This window comes from Engraulis encrasicolus, chromosome 16 (assembly GCF_034702125.1).
Source record: "Engraulis encrasicolus isolate BLACKSEA-1 chromosome 16, IST_EnEncr_1.0, whole genome shotgun sequence".
Classification (NCBI taxonomy): domain Eukaryota; kingdom Metazoa; phylum Chordata; class Actinopteri; order Clupeiformes; family Engraulidae; genus Engraulis; species Engraulis encrasicolus.
The window spans coordinates 860,124-882,360 of record NC_085872.1 but is presented as its reverse complement, the minus strand read 5'-3'; the positions used below and the strand labels follow the sequence as shown (position 1 = coordinate 882,360).

The 22,237-nt window shown below is 40.0% G+C and overlaps 1 protein-coding gene across 1 annotated transcript; it reads left to right on the top strand.

Annotated features, from left to right (window-relative positions):
- Nucleotides 1-10,075: 10,075 nt before the first annotated feature.
- On the top strand, nucleotides 10,076-22,236 carry melk (maternal embryonic leucine zipper kinase). The gene is made up of 17 exons (XM_063220093.1): nucleotides 10,076-10,159; nucleotides 11,288-11,367; nucleotides 11,466-11,551; nucleotides 14,935-15,051; nucleotides 15,703-15,846; nucleotides 16,012-16,080; nucleotides 16,305-16,397; nucleotides 16,548-16,646; nucleotides 16,744-16,812; nucleotides 17,554-17,652; nucleotides 18,867-18,953; nucleotides 19,101-19,229; nucleotides 19,406-19,637; nucleotides 20,574-20,667; nucleotides 21,078-21,237; nucleotides 21,338-21,441; nucleotides 21,671-22,236. Exons 2-17 carry the CDS (start codon nucleotides 11,304-11,306, stop codon nucleotides 21,846-21,848), a joined length of 1,824 nt encoding a protein of 607 aa, XP_063076163.1. The 5' UTR covers nucleotides 10,076-10,159; nucleotides 11,288-11,303; the 3' UTR covers nucleotides 21,849-22,236.
- The last annotated feature ends 1 nt before the right edge of the window (nucleotide 22,237 follows it).

Genomic DNA, 22,237 nt, shown 5'->3' with positions numbered 1-22,237 from the left:
GACGAGGTGGCAGGTTCGCATCCCTGAGGGGGACTAACAGGTGCAGGAACACCTGCGTCACATAAGGATTCATGCAAATCATGAAAATGATCATGCTGAATGGATACCCACATGCATAAATCCATGAAAATCAGTGAGCTTTAGTTGGTTAACTGGTGTCAATAGTGATGCAGTTAACCCTCCTGTTACCCTCATATTTAAAACATCCATCATCATTGGGGTCAATTTGAACCCAGCCACTTAGAGGCCTACAAAATCAGTAGCAACCAAAGCTTTGGCACATGTGTATGACTTGCTCTGTTGGTGACATAAAAGTCCTTTAAATATATCCTTGCAGCCCCACACACCAAAAAACCTAATCCATGACTTGGCGAAAATATGCAAAATAGCGATAAAATGTCACTTATTGATCTAAAAAAAAATTGACACATTTTATTGTAGTTTCAGTGGCTCTATATAATCTCTAAATATGAATTTCTGTTATTTGTAACATTTGAAAAGAAAAACAAATTTATCAAGGAGTAACATCTATTATCCTCTGGGTCAATTTGACCCCAGAAGAAATAGGCATATTCCCAAACATTCAGAAAGTTTTTTTTATGTTCAACATTGATTTTGTTTGAATGTTTAAAACGTGTATTTCAATGTTGAAAGTGTATACATAAGCACATTAGTTGGGTAACAGTATAGAAGCATTGTCAACCAAAATACCTTTTAGAACATCATAGAATATCGTTGTTTTCTATATGATTGAACCACATCACCATAAGAGAAAGGACAGACATGTTTGTTTTGTCTTCTTTTCTTGAAGTTTTGTGTTTTGTAGTGTAATTAAAGTTACAGGGGTTCAGTTTGTAGAAGTTATTTAATAGTCTGAAAAAAAGTCCAACTATGCAAGCAAGTACTTTTAGCCAACGTTGTCTCACCGGACAAAATTACATTTGGCCAAAATGACGTCGGCCCAACACAACTCCTGAAGTTGGCCCAATGTTTGTTTGCTACCTGGGTAGTATAGAGTATATCTTTCTGTTCCTGTTCCACAGGAACAACCTCAGATCTGGATGACGAATCAGACACTGTGCTGATGGAGCCCCTTTTTAAGCAGCGTTGTGTTGACCTTTCATCAATTTCTGAACTAAATTGTAAGGTTCATACTGTGGCATTCTTCTTGTTGGTCTCATTATACTACATTCAATTTCAAAAATATCTAAGCAATGCTGGTCTGTAGATTGATTTATGTGGTTTCTGTTTTCCTCAGTTTGATGGGCGCTGGGAAATACCTGTAGAACAAACTTTGGAACAGAGCACAGATCAGAGCACTGTGACCAGTCGCAAGAGGTAGGCCTAGTACTGTACGTCAACTCCTCTGTAGGTTTAGGATTTACTGTACACATTCGGGAGAAAAACAACACGCTTCAAGTCCACTTATCTACTTACTGCTGCTAGACCTTCATCATCATTATTTTTTACAGTTCAGGGTAAACAGAAATAAGATATAACAGATATAAACTTTATTTATCTCCAAGGGGAAATGTGTGACTTCTTGTGCATTCCAGAGTGGTAGAGATGGGATGTTTCTGGCCCACAAGCTAAAATGTGTTGGAACCAGGGCTTGACACTGGCACCTGCCAACCGGCCAAATGCTGGTAAAACTTGGCTGTGGCTGGTAACAATTCCAGTGTCACTAGCCAATTTGGCAGGTAGCTTATTCTATGGTATGACATATCAGAATAATGTATATTCTGCACTTTGCCCCTTGTGCATCAATTGCTTTTATTTAAGTTCAAGAAAAGCTCTGTTACTCAGTTTCTATTTGTTTGTTTTATTTCCATGTAGAAACCCATGCACTCATCTTCTTGCTTTAAGCACCTCAACGTCTGAGGTTAGATGTACAGCCTCATGGTAAAAAAACAAAAAAAACAAAAAATTTGTGGCTAGTAGAATAGCTGGATGGCTAGTGACTCAGGAAAACCACTAGCCACAGTGGCCGACAAGCGAAAAAGTTAATGTCAAGCCATGGTTGGAACGCCTGTTGAAGCAGAAAGTTGCAAGTCACAAGTTGGGGCCACATCGAATGGAGCATTCCCCAACGGTGGGAGATGGGATGTTTCTGACCTCCTACTTGCAGAAATGCATTGGAACGCCTGTTGAAGCGGAATGTTCAAGTCGCGAGCTGGAAGCAATCATCATTCTATAGACAAATAAAGTTGGTTCGGACAGGTTAACGGTTGCAAAACCGCCCGTGAACCATTCTAAGGTGTAGTTATATTGTCATTGCCTCTTTCAAAGATGAAATGCGGCTAAATGAAAAAACGCATGGTGTTGCTGCAACCGTATCTCTTGCCATTTCATAGTACGGCCACAAAAAAAAAAATCTATAACATTTGTGATACCACTACGAAAAAGGCCTGTTTTCCGGGCTGGTTGTTGACACCTCATTGTTTACATTGCTGACATCTTTGAGAAGTGGATATGTATTTTTGTCCTTCCATGTATGTAGTTTGTTTGACTTGCTGGTTGGAACGCATTAAGTGGAAGATAGCTGACTCCTGGTTGCATATTGGGAAGCTCCTACCGCTGGGGAACGAGCCAGAAGTACCTTGACTTCATCCCATTGAAAATCGTGACGTCAACACAGCAATAACAGTGCACAGTGATAAGAATAGTTTATGTTGCACATTACTCAGCAATTATCATTCTGCGGACAAATAGGACTACAGTTGAATCGGGCAGGTTTATGGTTGCAAAATCGCTGTTGGACTTTTCTAGTATGTAGCTTTTTTGGCATTGCCTCTTTCAAAGATGATATGTGGCAAAATGAAAAGTGCATGTTGTTTTGTTTACATAGCTCACACCTTTGACAGGATGGCGGGTATTTTTGGCCCTCCATGTTTGTAGTTTGTTGGAATGCTTTCAGGTAGCTGACTCCTGGTTGCATATTGGGAAGTTCTTATCACTCTGGTACGCAAGATTAGGATTATTAATAATAATAATAATAATGATAGCCTTATTTGAGATTCCGCAACGTCTGCATGCGCATGTAGACAGCAATGCATTTTGGATGAAAATGTTGCATGATGGTTAGATTTCTTGTCCAACTTACTAAATTTCAGTCATGTTGCGCCGACGAGGTGACATGTAAAGAATAAAGAATCTCTACCATATAAGTTTGTGGTTCACACAGACTTGTGAAGAATTGACATGGGCATGATTTGGAGGATGGCAACTCCATCAGCAGAAGATTGGCAGACAGAGAACGGCATCCCATACAAATGGTTGGGCTATGTCCAAAAGCTGTCATCCATCATCCTTGCCCATCTTTACCATGCTCACTGTATCATCAGTGTCAGTAATTTCTATGATACAACATACTCAACAAAAGATGACGAGCAATACAGGGTAATGCACATGTGCCAAACATACATAAAATTGGATGACACTTTCCTATCTGCCAAGTTTTCAAAACGTTATTGTGTAGTATCAAAAACAAGAAATAAGACTACACCATTGAGCAGTCTGAAGCTGACACTATCCTCTTCACTGTTTATGATGGTTTGCAACAGTCAAGTGTAGTGGCCCTGTTGTTATTGATGCAGCTGATGTCAATGTCTACGGCAGCTTCCTGGCATGCTATGCATTAAGAGAAACGAAGAGACAGTCCTCTTCCGTGATCTGCTGAGATGGTAGACTGCATTGTGCAGCTACACTATTTTACAGGCTGTGATGCCAACTTACGGTTGTATGAAAAAGGAAAATCATCAGTACATGTAAAGGTGATAAAGAGCTCTGTGGCAAGGCAGCAACTCCTGGTGTGGAGACAGCCTTCACCTTGAAGAGGAGGTAGTACAACAGCTGTTGGCATTCACGAGACAGATGATCTACGCAGACAAGAAAAGTAGCACCATGGCTGAAGCCTGTGCTTCCAAGTCAAAGACCATGAAGAAAAAGTATTTTATCCATCTCCCTCCATATGCACACAGCTTATACCAACACTGCCTCTGTCTCAACTACTTGGCGTATCTAGTGCACCACCCCACACTAAAGAACCACCCGTCGCCACTCAGACATGGTTGGGAGTTTGGGTGCGTAGCTTCCCCGGATGGGTCCCATGTTCCCCGGCCTTTGTATGGGACTGAAAAACTCTAGACCCTTTTTCTAAAAAAGGATCCCATGTTCCCCGCATTGCATGGCCCAGGATGCTTCGCATGCATATTTCTTGCACGAACGGTTGCCATGCGTATTTCATGTCAAGTTTGCGCACAGTGGCAGCGTAACCCTAACCGTAACCCTCACAACAACCCACGCTCGCCATGCGGCAGCAGTACTTGGAAGCAGCGAGAATAGAACTCCTTTTTGAAAAAAGGGTTATAAGCTCCCCGGTGGCCGGGAACATAGAAACCGAGGAACATAGGTCCCGGGGAACAAAGGGGTGACCCTGAGAGTTCATACACCTGATTATTTTCCTTTTTCATAGAACCCTGAGTTGGCATCACGGCATTGTGCAGCTGCACTGTTTTACAGGCTATCTGGTATCTCCTCTGTCAACAGGTCACGGCAGAGGACTGTCTCTTAGTTTTTCTTAATGCATAGCATGCCAGGAAGCTGCTGTGAACTGACTGATGCTCTAACGTAGACATATCAGCTGCATCAATAACAACAGGGCCACTACAACCTGACTGTCATTGACCATCATAAACAGTGAAGAGGATAGTGTCAGCTTCAGACTGCTCAATGGTGTAGTCTTTTTTCTAGTTTTTGACACTAAGACTTGGCAGATGGGAACTTGTCAATTTCACGTGTATGTTTGGTACATGTGCATTACTCTGTATGCACAGGTCTTGTTTGTCATCTTTTGTTAAGTATGATGTATCGTAGAGATCATTGACACCGATGATACTGGGAGCATGAGAAAGCAAGGATGATGGATGACATCTTGTGGACATACCTCAACCACTTGTATAGGGTGCCGTCCTGTGTCTGCCAATCTTCTGCTGATGGAGTTCCCATCCTCCAGATCATACCCATGCCATGTCAATTACAGTAGAGCAAGATAATATTCTTTAATCACAACAGGGTGGAGGGAGATCTTCGAGATGAGCTTGCTCTTCTGCGTCTTCTGGTATGTGGGTCATTTCACGTGAAATCAGACACTTTGGGACCCGACCGACCCGGATTTCAATCATACTTGGTGTGCCTTTTCAGTAGCAAGGTAGCACCCCAGAACTGCATTGGTTTGAATCTGACACTAATATTAAGGGAGAAACAGACTAGGAAAGGTTCACATGTGAGGGTAGGACACTATACATTCAGCCTTGAATATATCAGTCAGTGTTAGTCACAAAAAGATGCCTGTGGTGTTGTTTGAAAGCTCTTTTCTGGCTCTACATATTACACAATCACCTTGGAATACAACTACTCTCAGAATATGAATTATGATAAATTGAAAAATTAAAAATTGAATATCTAAAAAACTTATATTTTAAAATGGCCAGTTCCTTGTCCAAACGTAGCCGGCAATGTCATGAGCAGCACCTAAAATGCTGGTGTTCGGTTTGTTATTCATTTCAGAGAGAAGTTGACTCACAAATATGGCATCATACAGACCACTTACTAATAATATGGTAATACCATAGTAGCATCACATGACAAAACAAAAACAAAACAAAAATGGTCAGTGTCCATGGTCCCAGGTTTCAGAAACTAAGGCAGATGTCCATTTATACACACCAAATGATGATATGTGAATGTTTGAACATTCCTTCTCTGTGTACCTGTGCCATCTTCCCTTTACCGTACTTTAAAGAGATAATCAATGGCTACACTCTCATTTTGTACTCTACCAGTGCATTTGAAGCAACAGCTGTGTCTTTTGTAGATAACGTATAAGTACGTCCCGTTGCAGTTACAGGTTCCACTACCAGAAGCACATCCTGATGATCCACGACAAGTCTATCTGGTCTGAAGGGAAAAGTGAAGGATGGAGATGGCCCATGAGGATGCAGGAAGTTCAGTTTCACCTCTCCAGTGCTCGGCATACATTCCTCAGCACATGCTAGCCACCAGTTGCCATCATATACAGCTACAACATACCCTTTGATGCTTGAAAATGTAACACATTCCTTTACTGAGCTCACTCTTTCAACTCTGCCTTCTCTGAATGCTGAAAATGGCATAACTTCCACTGTGTCAATTGACAATGGGCAGAAGCTGTGTAGTTTTTGAGTACCTGGAATAGTTCTTGCAGATTCAAACCTTTTCAACAGGTTCTCAGCTTCATGATGGTACATCTCTGTTGTGGCAAACTGGCAATGGATGTTCTTGACATTATCCTTGACAAATTCAAACAGTTGGTATGGCGTTACAATTTAATTGTCAATAGGACGTTGCAGACTTGCTCGTGCAGCAAGCCATTTAACTGTCCCTCCAACGCCATCACATGGACCTTTGCCATGTGATGTGGCAAAAAAGTGCCACTCTGCAGGTATGTGAAAATCTGCCTCGTGGTGGCACAAATTTGTTGTGTTTTTAAGGTTCTTATATTGTGCAGCACAGCCATCAGAAAAAATATAGGATCTTCTTTGGACGTTCTGTCATTGATGAAGTGTCACTGAGGAACTGAATTAGGAGCTTCTGAAACAGATGTACAGCAATTGTATCATGAATGTTGCAGTCTGAAATAACAACAAAACAGATTTTTTTCCCAGTTTCAACTGATCTTGGTAGTAGCATACAAATGGATGGATTGTGGCCTGCACTGGTTGTTCCAGTGAAATGATTGAATAGCATCTTGAATTACAAAACTATAGTTTTAAAAACGTTCCTGGTTCAAGGGAGTCAGTCAAGGATAATGTCAAGAACATCCATTGCCAGTTTGCCACAACAGAGATGTACCATCATGAAGCTGAGAACCTGTTGAAAAGGTTTGAATCTGCAAGAACTATTCCAGGTACTCAAAACTACACAGCTTCTGCCCATTGTCAATGGACACAGTGGAAGTTAGGCCATTTTCAGCATTCAGAGAAGGCAGAGTTGAAAGAATGAGCTCAGTAAAGGAATGTGTTACATTTTCAAGCATCAAAGGGTATGTTGTAGCTGTATATGATGGCAACTGGTGGCTAGCATGTGCTGAGGAATGTATGCCGAGCACTAGAGAGGTGAAACTGAACTTCCTGCATCCTCATGGGCCATCTCCATCCTTCACTTTTCCCTTCAGACCAGATAGACTTGTCATGGATCATCAGGATGTGCTTCTGGTAGTGGAACCTGTAACTGCAACGGGACGTACTTATACGTTATCTACAAAAGACACAGCTGTTGCTTCAAATGCACTGGTAGAGTACAAAATGAGAGTGTAGCCATTGATTATCTCTTTAAAGTACGGTAAAGGGAAGATGGCACAGGTACACAGAGAAGGAATGTTCAAACATTCACATATCATCATTTGGTGTGTATAAATGGACATCTGCCTTAGTTTCTGAAACCTGGGACCATGGACACTGACCATTTTTGTTTTGTTTTTGTTTTGTCATGTGATGCTACTATGGTATTAGCTACCATATTATTAGTAAGTGGTCTGTATGATGCCATATTTGTGAGTCAACTTCTCTCTGAAATGAATAACAAACCGAACACCAGCATTTTAGGTGCTGCTCATGACATTGCCGGCTACGTTTGGACAAGGAACTGGCCATTTTAAAATATAAGTTTTTTAGATATTCAATTTTTAATTTTTCAATTTATCATAATTCATATTCTGAGAGTAGTTGTATTCCAAGGTGATTGTGTAATATGTAGAGCCAGAAAAGAGCTTTCAAACAACACAACAGGCATCTTTTTGTGACTAACACTGACTGATATATTCAAGGCTGAATGTATAGTGTCCTACCCTCACATGTGAACCTTTCCTAGTCTGTTTCTCCCTTAATATTAGTGTCAGATTCAAACCAATGCAGTTCTGGGGTGCTACCTTGCTACTGAAAAGGCACACCAAGTATGATCGAAATCCGGGTCGGTCGGGTCCCAAAGTGTCTGATTTCACGTGAAATGACCCATGTGCCATTGGGGTTGAATAAGACCACACATTCCTCAACAACACAGTGTTCTAGCAGCTCGGGGAGCTTCACAAGTTGACTGTCTTCGACCAAGTTGACCACTGCTGTGAGTGCACTTCATCCATTTCAGCAGCTCTCGTCTTGAGTTCCTCAACGGGCTTCTCTATGCAATAATGCTTGGAAAATGTCAAATGTTAATGTTTTTACTAGATAAGTAGTTCTCAACCTGTAGGTCAAGACCCCCTGTTTTGGGGGGTGGGGCCATAATGTAAGGACTCTCAAAGTAAAAGACCATCACTGCATCCAAAGTAATCATCAAACAATGCTAAAACATCAGAAAAATAGTCAAATTATACAAAAAAGACCTTAAATAATACTAAAATGGCCCATCTACAAGCCCACTACGCCCCCCAATGTGAGGAATTGTAGGTTGTAGATCAGCTTTTCTCTCAATATCTATATATGAGGAATGGAGTCACACAAATTGGGAGGTTCCCAGTCCAAATATGATCATTTGGGGGGGGGTGACGGCCTAAAAAGGTCGAAAATAACTGTTATAGATGGTGGCCATCTTGAATTTTGCTCTCAAAACAAAGTTTTATTACCAAAATGATGTCAGATTTGGAATCCTCATTATTGACTTGTATGAAAAAGTGCCTTCATACATGATTCTAGGTCATCCAGATCAAAAGTTATTTTTTCGAGATGGCGCCGGACGCCATTTTGAATTTGGCTCTGTAGCAAAAAATGCCGGGATTTTTGGGAGGGACATGGGGGCTAAATCTTTTCTAAAGGGTCCATAGAGGTCAAATCGATCATCAAAACATTGTTGCCAGAGGATGGTCACGGAACCTCACTTTATGACCCTACTATACTGCCCTACAATTTCAGAACGCAGTATAATTCAAAATGCCAAACTGAGAAAAAAGGCTTTAAAGTTTCCTTTCTGTCCACGCGACTGTGTTGGAGGTAAAGTGGTGATGACACTTCCATATAATACTTTTTTAGGGTGAAAATTTATGCACACAAGAAAAAAGCAAAAAAAACAACATTCTCATTACTTTTTAGCTGAAAAATCATTATACTGCGCTCTGTTGTGGTATTACTGTCTACACCAAAACCACGGTGTCAATGGAGAAGTGCAGTATAAAAGTGCAGTATCGCATTATACTGCGTTCTTGGCTAGTAGCCTACCACGTAACCTACTAAAACCACAAAGCGCAGTATAATCAGTTTTTTGCGTTTTTTTCCGAAACGGGACCAAGTTGGGCCGAAAAATTTTAACACAAGAAGAAGAAGGTATTTTAAAGCCAATTTCCGGTCTAAACCCATTTTCGACCATTTTCAAGATACTGCGTTCTGATATTGTAGGGCAGTATAGGCCTATGGGGCAAATTGAGTAAATTGTGAATTCAGTGTAATTTTTTGAAAACATATACAATTAAGTTATTAAAGGATTGTTAATCTCCTGAAGGTGAGAGAGCTAAAATGTTAGCTGTTAGAGATAAGAAAAGGGGAAAAAATTCCACCCTGTTGGGTTCCACCCTGTTAGAGAATTGAGCCTAACAGGGGGGAATGTGATCTTTGGGATTCTTCATGGGACCCTTACAGGGTGGAAAAAATATAAGATGGCTATTATTATTGAATTATTTATTAGTTATTATTGAAATATTGTTAGTTATTATTTAATTATTGTTAATTGTTATTATTATTGTCATTTTCATCATTATTAATGATTATTAGCCTATCTGTAGGCCTATTTCATTTAGCCTGTAGACACAAACGCATTTATGTAGGCCTAATATATATAATAAAAAGAAAATAATAAAAAGAAACAGTCAAACGAGTTATTATTAGTTCTAGCTACGAACTGAATATTAATGTTTCAGAGCAAACAGTAGGCAGCTTCGTTGACACCCATTCATTTTTCACCCGTCTGTCAGGTTGAGACTCACTAGTTTGGCCCCCTGTCAGGTTAGCTAGTTGCAGCTAGTTGGCGATAACGAGCAACTTCCGTCAGTGAACGCTGCTGCATCAACAGGAAGTTGCGTTGAAGTGGGAAATTCAAACTCCTGAAACACTGCCACCGAATAAACGACGAACGTCAGGTAAATAATAACTTGACGTGTGATTATTTCGTGATTATGTTGTTGATAGGTTATTGCGAAATGTAAAACTATAATGTGGTTTGATTTGATGTCCTAGGTTTGGCTAATGCAACGCCTAATGTGAGCTTAATAAATTGTCTTCAGAGGATAGGGTAGCATCACTGACGAAATTACAGGGAAGCATAAAGCTAGTGCCACATTCGCTGAGAAATACATAAACTCATAATACTATACGTTATTATTGCAATATACTCGCCTTTTAGACTTGTGTTTGCGTAATTTATTTGACCCTCAACGCGACCGACATTTATGACCCCTGGCATGTCTGCTGTGCACCGTTTCTTTAACTTAAAGAAGCCTAAAACGATGCAATAACCCTGATTCCACCAGCCTTTCACATTGTTCTTGGTTACTTAATTCCACTCTTAGTGCAAAAATTCCAGTAGCTGAGCTTTGTTTGATGGCTTGAGACCATCCACCTCCCACTTGATCACACAACGAGGTTTTCAATAAGGCTCGTCTGGAGAGTGGACTGACCGAGAGTCTTGATTTGGTTCTTCATCCACACCTTGTTCGAGCTGCGTGACTTGGAGCAGCATAGCACATTATTGTCCTGCTGGGGGAGGGACTTTTCTCACAGCTGGGGGACATTTAGAGCAGAAAGAAGTAATATTTATTCCAAAATAACTTTGTATGTGGCTTCATTGACCCTTTCTTCGCGAAGATGGATCTGCTCAATTCTACCCTTGCCCCCTCAGATCATCACCAATCCTGTGCCATTGCCATATTTCACATCCAAAACCAGATTCTTGTACTGTACAATTTGGTGAATCAGTGATGATCTGAGGGTAACTCGGCAAGGCTAGAAGTATGTAAGGTTGACTACATTTTTGCAAAACAATAAAAAAGTCTAAATGCTATATAGTTGCTATATAGTAATTGGGTCATATTAGCTGCTGGTCACTTGACAGTGAAAAACATAATAGGCCTATATTGTACATTTTAAGTCATCTTAGTTAATGGCGTAGCAAAATATTATGATTGTTGTTGTTAATAATAAAGATAGCCCAGTGTCCATATCATGGAACATGGAGTTAACCTGAGTTAATGGGCTTTATCTTCTGTCAGTTGTACGATTTGGGATATGCCTTCAAACGACGGGGCAGAGCTGTTGAAATATTATGAAGTTTATGACACCATTGGCACAGGTAATATGTTTTTTCTTATCAATGCCATACATGCTGTATTTTGCTGAACTGAATTCCAGAGCAGAATTCAAAGGGGTCACTTTGCTTGAATATTTCAGGTGGTTTTGCCAAGGTCAAGCTTGGCCGACACCTCCTGACTGGAGAGAAGGTGGCCATTAAAATAATGGACAAGAAGACTCTCGGGGTGAGTTGATACTTCCTTTTTTGTTTTAAATAGTTCTGTATTAAATCACTGTTTTCAACAGAGACATGTTCAACAATAGCCAAATATGTACATGAAATCTAATGTAGGCCTACAATCAATCAATCAGTCAAATTATTTATACAGCACCTTATCATGCATAACTGTCATTCAGTGTGCTGAAGAGTAGAGAAAAGGAAGAAGAGAACTATAACTAAACTATATTGAAAACTATATTTTATTATACTATTATAGATAAAACTGTATTGTATTAGATAATGGATACCTAACTATCATCAAAGGTAGATGAAAAATAAAGCTGCTTGTTTTTTCAAAGCAAGATACTGTTGGGGCTGTTATAATTTGATTAGGAAGCTGCTTCCAGCATTTTGCAGAATAATGACTAAATACCATTTCACCCTGTCTGGATTTGACCCTAGGCACAACCAGTAGAGGAGATTCTGAAGACCTTACACATCTATTAGGATGATATTGCTCTAGCATATCTCCAATATATTTAGGGCCTAAGCCATTTAGTGACTTAAAAACTATCAGAAGAGTTTTAAACTCAATCCTAATCTCACTGGTAGGCAGTGTAATGACCTAACTACTGGAGTGATGTGGTCTCTTTCTTTTGTTTTAGTTAGAATTCTTGCTGCAGCATTTTGGATTACTTGTTGTTGCACCAGCCTGAGTGACTTTTGGGGAAGACCTATAAGTAGGGTATTGCAAGATACAAGATTTGTATTTATCACATGCTTTCTTGTGCTGGCACAATTGGCAGTGAATTTAAGAAGTGGATGGCTTGAGGAGTATAGGTTACGTCTCCAGAAAATTGCTCATGGCCTGCATGGTAACCTTAAAGGGGTATGCCACTATTTTGGGGCTTAAATCGTTGGCTGGGGTTTATAAAGGTGGTAAAGTGTCTTATTTTTCATGTTAAGCGTTGTCTTGCTTTAAGACAAGTTAAAAGAGGGAATGTGTCGCTAAGCTAGTGAAAGTCAATGGATCCGTGTAGCATTCTAGCATGCTACACGGATCCATTGACTTTCACTAGCTTAGCGACATGCTCCCTCTTCTAACTTGTCTTAAAGCAAGACAACGGCTTACATGAAAAATAAGACACTTTACTTTACCTTTATAAACCCTGCCCAACGATTTTAACTGTATTAAGCCCCAAAATAGTGGCATAGCCCTTTAAGGTGATGGTACATGTGGCAACTTTCTCCAAGTGACCCTGTAACCATTTTGTAATTTCTCAATATTTTATGACCACGCTAAATCCAGAGATGGGATTCTGTGCTAATCACACATTTATCAGCTGCCCATGTCAATATGAAGTGCATTTCTAAAAAAATAAGCTTGACTTGAGTGATAAAAGCACTTCCAAAAATTCTGGATGCAGTATAATTGGTGGCCAAAAGAAATGGTAAGTTAGTCCAAGGATAGTCCAAAAGAAATGTTGATGAAATGTTGTTCTCATTCAGTCGTGCCACGTGCACTTGTCACAGCGAAAGGCAATGTAATCATTTGATAAAGGTTGATTAAAGGAACAGACCACCCTTTTTTGATTTTCACATATTTGCAGTATTTCCAAGCATTATTTATGAATGTGCATATAATTTTCGTCTATGTGTTTGCATTGCCCCGTTTAACAGTATAGCCACATTAGGCATAGCAATGCAAGTCTATGGTACAAAATAAAACACAATCAAATGTACTTATAAACCATTTTAAAATTAATGTAAAATTCACCCGAGTGTAAAACGGCAATTTAATTCCGTCCAGTGACCACTTGTGGCTTGATGCTAAAGATACCAGTTACTTCCAGTGATTATGCTAAGCTATGCTAATAATTCTGATCCAATAAATCTAAGTACTGAAAACACTGAGACGAAAATGATATGCACATTCATGAATAATGTTGGGAAATACTGCAAATATGTGAAAATCAAAAAAGGGTGGTCTGTTCCTTTAAGATCATTGAAATCTATGACAGCCTCATGTGTCACAAAGTTACACATCAAATGCAAACACACATTTTTCAGGCTAGAACTCCATATTTACTGCTTTACATATTAAAGTTCAAAGTTCAAAAGTTCAAAGTACTTTATTTGCCATTTGTGCATAAACTAGTTGTCCAAGCACATAGGAAATCTTGTGCAGGCCCTCTGAGTCAATAGATAGATAGAATTAAATACACAAAATAGGAAAAAGACAACATACATTATAAAGTGATAAAAATCTAAGAGATCAAAAGAATAATAATCATTAAAAAAAAAAAAGTAATAATACAAAAAGTGGATCGCCATGTGGATTTGCCATCAGCCTCACTGTTGCTGGGAAGAAACTGTTAAAAAAACCTTGCTTTTTTTGGTAGGAATGCTGTCCGCTCTACTGTGTCTCAGTTTGTATGTGCAGTTCTTGTGTTTGAGCAGAGAGTTAGCTGGATTGAGTGGGTCTTTAATGATTCTCTCTGCTCTCCTATGGCTGCTCTGTACATATATGGAGTCCATGGAGGGAAGTGCTGTGCCTATAATCCTCTCCGCAGTCTTGATTATTCGTTGCAAAGACTTCCTTTCAGCCTGAGTTATGTTGCCATACCAGACACTGATGTCTGTTGTGAGGATGCTCTCTAGTCTCTAGTCCTCTGTAGGCCTGGGTAAGAGGGTGGTATTTCAGTCCAGCCTTCCTAAGCATCCTAATAAAGTACAGCCTTTGCTGGGCTTTTTCACGATGGATGTGGTGTTCAGACTCCAGCTCAGGTTTGATGTTACTTGCATGCCTAGGAATTTATGACTTTCAGCCCTCACCACCTCTGTCCCTTTAATGTGCAGAGGCTGTAGGGGAGGAGGATGTTTTCTAAAGTCTGCTATAATTTCCCTCGTCTTGTCTGTGTTGAGGATGAGGTCGTTTGTCTCCCAAAAGTCAATGATGTAGTTCACAACAGACCTGTGTCCTGTATACTTGTCCCGTTCTTTGATGAGCCCCAGGATGGTAGTGTCATCAGCATATTTGATGATGATGGTGTTGTGGCTTGAGAGAAAGTCATGGGTATACAGCGTGAAGAGTTTAGGACTGAGGCAGCATCCTTGTGGAGATCCCGTACTGACTGTGAGCTCAGAGGACACCCGCCATTGATGGAGTTGGGAGGCCAAGGTCTGTCAGTTTCTCAATCAGCCTGCCTGGGTGGATGGTATTGAAAGCAGAACTGTAGTCCAGGAAAAGCATTCTGACATACGCTCCGCTACTCTCCAGGTGCTCCAGTGTGTGGTGTAAAGCTATTGCTACTGATCCTTTGATAATTTCCATTCCATTCTCCTCTCTCCCTCCTTATTTTAATCGTAATAAATTGAGCATGTCCTGGTATTTTTCTCTGTATACAGGGAGATTTGCACCGTGTGAAAACTGAAATTGAGACCATGAAAAACATGAGCCATCAACATGTGTGTCGTCTTTACCATGTCATTGAGACCCACAACCGGATCTATTTGGTGCTGGAGGTAGCCAGGTTTCTGCTCTCGTTTTTGTAATATTTGCATGTTTTTCTATTTAATCTAAATGCATTTTCACACCTAGTCCCCAGTGAACCGAACTCAGTCCTCTTTAATTGGACCAGATAGTGAATTGACAGCAAAATGACTCAGTTGTTTTTTTGTTCATGTTGTGAGTGTATTACTGCACAAAAAGAACCGGCTGCTCTTTCTAGTTCCGTTGGGCTTTTATGGTGCGTCAGTCCTCTCCTGAAGTGATTACACCTTGTCACAAGTGTAACTTGTGAGGATTCATAAGCAAACTGTACTGAGACCAAGTCAATACAGGTCTGAGTACAGTTCTGTTCCAAGGGGTTTGGGTACACTTTGTTTGCACAGAAAAATGCTGCACAGGTCTGAGTTTGCTTCAATGGCTGAAAGGGACCAGGTGTGAAAACACCCCTAGACTATTTTACATTTTATGAAAGTAGTGTGTGGGTAGTAGTGTGTGGGTGTCTTTCTAGTGTCTTTCTTCACTGCAAAGCAATGATTCCCAAACCTTGAAAAAAAAGAATTGATGTGTTAAATGTTCCATTCGACTACCCCCTTTCGATTACATATCTTATCTTTTTTTCCCCCATGTGCACTATAATATTGACCGACTCCCCCCATTGTCTGAAGTATTGTCCTGGCGGAGAACTCTTTGATTACATCATTGCTAAAGCTCATTTGTCAGAAGAGGAGACGCGTGTGTTCTTCAGGCAAATCATCTCTGCAGTCGCATATGTCCATAACCAGGGCTATGCGCACAGAGATCTGAAACCTGTAAGTGAATATGAATGTGTGAATCCTCCTTTTTTCCCCAAGACATATACCTGCATACATTTTGTCATGCCTTGCATACCCTATACTCCTCCAGAACTACATTGCTGTTTATGTCCTCTTTGGATAAGAGTCCTAAATGGAATGTATCAAATCTCATTCAAATAGGAAAATCTGCTCATTGACGATGATCACAACCTGAAGCTGATTGATTTCGGGCTATGTGCCAAACCTAAGGTATTTCAATCTTGATATCATCCCCGAAGATTTTAGTTGTTCCTGGAACTTGAAAAATCCCCAAAAAGCTGATCTGGGCAAATTAAAGTCTTCACAAACGTCTACAACTGCATTAGAATAACACGATAAACACCCAAAAGTGAATGTCATAGCTGTTGATTTTCCCCCCAGTTAACAGTTAGGTGTTATAGGATTAAATGTGTTTGTTGTTTGTGTGATCTAAGGGAGGTTTGGGAGATGAGCTCATGACCTGCTGTGGAAGCCCAGCTTATGCTGCCCCTGAACTAATCCAAGGCAAAGCATATTTTGGTGCTGAGGTTAGTACTAAAAAAGTAATATTTGAAAGCAGAAAAAGATGTCTGCCCTACCAGTATGGTATGACTTTGAACACGTATACTCTCTACCACTAGATAACTGTCGACATTGCTTAGCCAACCAACCCACATTATTTCCTGTTGAATGCATAGGCTGATGTCTGGAGCATGGGGGTGTTGCTGTACACCTTGTTATGTGGGAGTCTACCCTTCGATGATGACAATCAAATGGCTCTATTTCGGAAAATCACAGTAAGGTCTTTTTTTTTTTATTACATTTAATTTGATGTTGGACGAGTCCAGGTCTAAGTAAATCAATGAAAACAATGATATAAACTATCTTTTCCAGCATGGCAAGTATTGGAATCCTCCCTGGCTCTCACAAGACAGCATTTTACTTCTGAAGCAGATGATGCAGGTACAGTATTGTGAGTGTGAGCGATTGCTGTTGGTTGGCCTCATAAAATCTCAACCCACCTTAAAGGAGAACTCCACTTTTTTAACATGAAGGCCATTTTCTGAGTGGTCTGCAATGTTTTAGTGTCCCCCTCGCCGTTTATTTCATGTTTGCTTCAGTCTCTGTTATTTGGCTTATTTGGATTTGATCTCAACTAGCTTTAGAATGGCCGTCTATTGGGCACCTGCAACTCTGTTCTTAAAATAACCTTTAACATTTGTTACCACCAAGTGTTCAGCAGTATTCACTGGTGTTCCTTAACAATTTTTGTAGCGAAATATCATGGCATCTGTCGTGTTTTATGTGTGTTTTATGTAGCAATTTGTAAATTAAGTTTCACTTTCACTTTCTTTCATAAAATGGCAAATAAAAAATGACAGAAGCCATATTTCGCCTTGAAACTTGTTAGGGACTGCTAGTGAACAACCCTAACCATTTTGTGAGCTGTAGACTTTCAAAAACAAATGTTAAACATGATTTTAAGAACAGAGTTGCAGGTGCCCATAGATGGTCATTCTAAAGCTGGTTGAGATAAAATCCAAATCAGCCAAATAACATAGACTGCAGCAAACATAAAAGAAACGGCGAGGGGGACTCTAAAACATTGCAGACCACTCAGAAAATGGCCTTAATGTTGAAGTGGAGTTCTCCTTTAATGAGTGACAAGTGCTCAGAAATGCATTACCATGTCTTGACCCATAGGTGGATCCCAAGCGCCGTGTTACAGTGCAACAGCTTCTTGATCATCCCTGGATGATGAAAGGTTACAGCAGCCCAGTGGGGTGGCAAACAAAACGACCGGTGAGATTACACAGAAGACGTCTTTACTGGCTTTATCATCCATTTCTCTTACATATTACCCAGTATTTGGATATACTGATGTCTAGTCCCCTCCAAAAGTTTGGAACAAAAAGCCATTTTTTTCCTTTTGTTTTTCAGTGTTTGGGTTTAAGACCAAAAGATAAATGAATATGAAACAAAAGTTCAGAATGTCAACTTTTATTTTGTGGTATTTAAATCTAGATGTGTTCATTTGTTTGGGATTGATCACCATTTGTAATACACCACAGCATTTTTTTAGTTGAGGAGAAACTTTGGAATAAACAATCTTAAAGGAAATAAAATATTTGGTGGTATACAGTCAATCCGGAAAGTATTCACAGCACTTCACTTTTTCCACATTTTATTACGTTACAGCCTTATTTCAAATTGTATCCAATTAATCTCTGTCCTCAAAGTGTAGCATAAATACCCCATTATGACCATATGAAAAAAAGAGTTCTTGAGAGTTTTTGAAAATGTATTAAAATTAAAAAACAAGAAATCATATTTACATAAGTATTCACAGCCTTTGCTTAATACTTCGTAGAACCACCTTTGGCAGCAACTACATTCATTTTTTTCATTTCGAAAAAAAAAAGGGATTAAAAGGGAGGTCATCGGTGTGCGTTTCAACCTTTCTTTGAACATTGAAATTTTACATTTTGAGTCTGCACCTGGCTAAAAGAGATGGGTGTGAGTTTTGAATGAAATCCTATACAGAGTATCATGATCTGCTTCTGTAGTCACAGTGCATGTTGACATGCACGCTTCTTTAGGTGTAATTCAGATTTCCAATGTTGATGGCATTCATACATCCCCAAACAATGTCAGTCCCACTACCGTGCTTGACAAGCAAGATGATGCACTTTTTTGGTAAACTTCACTTGTTTACCACCACACATGCTTAACACCATCTAAAGCAAATTTGTTTATCTTGGTCTCATCAGACCACACGACATGGTTCCAGTGATCCATATCTTTGGTCTGTTGATCTCTCTTGAGACCAAGATAAACAAAGAAAATCTGGCTGGCTTTTCCAAACCTTTTGGAAGGGATTGCAGTGGTAAAATTATTTTGTGTGTTTTCCTGTCTAGAGATCATGTAGCTGAACATGTTCACATGCGAGAAAATGTGTATATGATTCTGCTTTTTCTCCACTGTGTTGTCTGTGTTCTATGCCCATATTGGGTCAGTTGGGTCATATAGATGATGACTGCATCACTGAGATGGCTGTTCATATGAAGCGCTCCAGGCAAAGCACCATTCAACTTGTGTCTGAGGTATTGTTTTTTTGGACTGTAGATGGCAGCATCTGTTTGTTTGTTACCTGCACATTGTAATTCTCAGTCAGTAGTTGGTTATGGTGGTAAGTTATTGCTCTCTCTGTCTTTCTCTCTTTCTCTCTGTCTCCCCCCCCGCCTGTTTAGTGGAAGTATGATCAGACGACAGCCACATATCTCTTGTTGCTTGCAAAGAAGCAGAGTGGTAGACCTGTGCGCCTTTTGCGACATATACCTCCCCAAGAAATCATCTTTCCACCAATGTATGATTCCACGGTAAGGAAAACTTCCCGTCTGTTGGGTGCTCTGGTGACAAATACAAATGTAATTTTTAGGAAAAGAAATGTATTCACCACTCTAAAGGTGACAGAGAGGAAAGTTCTGAGGTATAGTAACTCAGGATAGATAACATTCGGTCTCTCTGATATCACCCTCTGTTTTTTATTCCATAGGGTACTTTCCTTCACTCACCTGCAATGATCCTGGATGACAACGTTTACTCCCCAAGGGGCGCATACCCTGGTAAAATGGACAGATTTGACGGCCTTGAAGAGAGTAAAGAAAACGTGCCCGTGTCCAATCGCAGTGGGGATGTGTTTGCCCTACCTCCTCCCAGAACCCCTGCTGGCATCAAGAAGAACCGTCCAAGGAAAGGTCCATCCACCCCAAACAAGACTAACACAGGTAGTACTGTAATGGCACATCACATTGTAGATTTATCTCCCTTAATAACTCTCTCAGGGCAGCCCCCCCATGTTCCAGTGCTTATTTTTAGGGTTGTTGTTTTTTTTTTTTTTTCTTGTATTCTTACAGTTGTTATTTTTGTGTTTCCATCATCAACTGAGGCTTTTGATGGACTCATTCTACTCATTTTGAGACATTTTTTTTTTTTGCAATTGTATTTATTTCACCGAGCTTTCAAAAACAATGCTGCGTTATTCAAGGGTGACACTTTTAGCATTTCATGAGCAAACCTAGCATTTCGACGCTAGTGATACCTGCTGAGCTTGGGGTGCTGAGGAGAGTTAGCAGAGCTGACTGGCAGAGCGAGAAGACCCCCGTTGATTATTTTTAACCTCATCCATGACTCTTGAAAATGTTTTTCTTTTATCACCACTTTGGACACAAGCAACACTACTGCACTGTCTTCATCTACAGACATTTTCTCTAACCATGCATTTGTGAACATCACAACTTTAAGAGATGGTTTCGTAACCTTTTTGAGCTTTATATAGGTTAATTCTCTCTTCAGAGATATATTTTGAGGGATGCAATGGTGTACATCAGACAACGCAGCTTCATCAACAGATAATTCTTAACTGGTGTGTGTTTTCCATTGGACAGGCCAGCTTTATACACTTGAGCGAATGGATTTGAAATCCCTCAAATTGTGTAATAGTCGTGCTTGTCTGAACTTCTCTAATCAGCTTTTATCTTAGCCAAGGGTGTACTGTCTTATGCCTCCCTTTCTTGAGAATGTTTACATGATGTCATTGTCAATAAAATGTGGAAATCCTTCCTGGAAATCACAAGAGGGAACAATGTTTTATAATCAATTTTGACAGAAATGTAAGAAATTTCAAAGGGTGTACTGTACAAACCTATTCCTTGTGTTCCTAGGCAGTGCCTGTACAGAGCAGCCGCAGAGAGGAGTATTGGACCAGTCACCTCATGCTGCAGATTTAGAGGCCCTAACACTCAGCCCAGAGAGGAGGTGAACACAACTGGCACATGGGGGCCAAAATCTACCAAAATACATTGTAGCTTGACTTGGTTTCAACTCCTGAAAAATGTAGTTAAGATCCCATGTTGACATGCATGTTTCTTTTGGTGAAATTGCAGCGCTCCATGTTGATGACATTCATAGAACCTCAAACCATGTCAGTCAGGGACACTTTTTTTGCTGTAACCAAAGCTGACCTCTGCTTCCAAGCCTTTCTCCGAAGTAGTACTAGGTACATGTGGTGGTGTGTTGCTACAGTTAATTTCTGCAATACACAGGCTGCATGACTCATCAAATTCATGTAATGTTGGAACAGATTTTTTATCATCATTATTATTGTGTTATGATGGTATTTTGTTATTTAAAAAGCAAAAGACAAACCTTTGCCTTTGTTGGTTTAGATCTCGCTCTTTGGACGCAGCTGGCTGTCAGAGTGACAGTGCTCAGAAGCGCAAGGGAGGGAAGGTCTTCGGCAGTTTAGAGCGTGGGCTGGATAAGGTCATTACAATGCTTACTCCCAGCAAGAAGAGGACAATTCGTGATGGCCCTCGCAAGATCAAAGTAGGACTCTGCTTTTCTTTCCCCGTGTTTCTTCTTCTAGCTCTTGTACGAACCTGTAATAGTCTTTATCTGTGTAACCCACTTTGTTCCTTTCCCACAGGCCCAGTATAATGTGACCTTAACAAGTCAAACTAATGCAGACCAAGTGCTGCAGCAGATCCTCGATGTTCTACCAGGGAAGAATGTGACCTTTGTACAGAAAGGGTAGGCTATTTATTTTTACTTTTTCCTCATTTCTCCAAAAACTGAGCCACCAAAGTTATCATTGGTTTCAATTTCATTTTAGTTAAGGACCACGTACAATTAAATCACAATTGCCATTTCATGCTTTTTACCAGAATTAGCCTCATGCTAATTCACATCTGCAGTCCGTGGCAGGACATTAAAAACATCGATATTCAATAAAAGATGTCTTTTTCCCCATTGCCATTAGGTACACTGTGACATGCAAGACCTTATCAGACATGGGAAAGACTACACTGCATTTTGAGCTAGAAGTTTGTCTACTCCAGAAGCCTGAGGTAGTAGGCATTCTACGGCAGAGGCTAAAAGGTCATTCCTGGGTCTACAAAAATCTGGTTGAAGACATTCTTTTAAGCCTCAGTATCTAATCGGTGTGTGTGTGTGTGTGTGTGTGTGTGTGTGTGTGTGTGTGTGTGTGTGTGTGTGTGTGTGTGTGTGTGTGTGTATGCAACTGATGATGTTTTGTGAGAATGTTAAAAGACCAATCACATTTTTATTGTATTTTTCTGTTCGTGTTCACCAGCATGTCTAATATATTCAATTGGGAAAATCTTTTTCATTCAGCTCCTGATGCCCAGTCGCCTCTTTGAGTTCATTCCACCTGTCATTTTGTATTTAAATGTCTTTTAGATCATGCTTGATTTTATTTTAATTGACAACTTCTGTAGAAGAAGATTTTTTTTTGTAAAGAATAAATATAACTGTATCTTGTATGAGTTCTAAATCGCTAGCATTAAACTTGTAAATTGTTAAGTAT

Coding starts and splice junctions, on each gene's coding strand:
- melk (XM_063220093.1), top strand. CDS start 11,304: ATGCCTTCAAACGACGGGGCAGAGCTGTTGAAATATTATGAAGTTTAT. Junction 15,052..15,702: donor GGATCTATTTGGTGCTGGAG/GTAGCCAGGTTT, acceptor CATTGTCTGAAG/TATTGTCCTGGCGGAGAACT. Junction 17,653..18,866: donor GGTGGCAAACAAAACGACCG/GTGAGATTACAC, acceptor ATATTGGGTCAG/TTGGGTCATATAGATGATGA.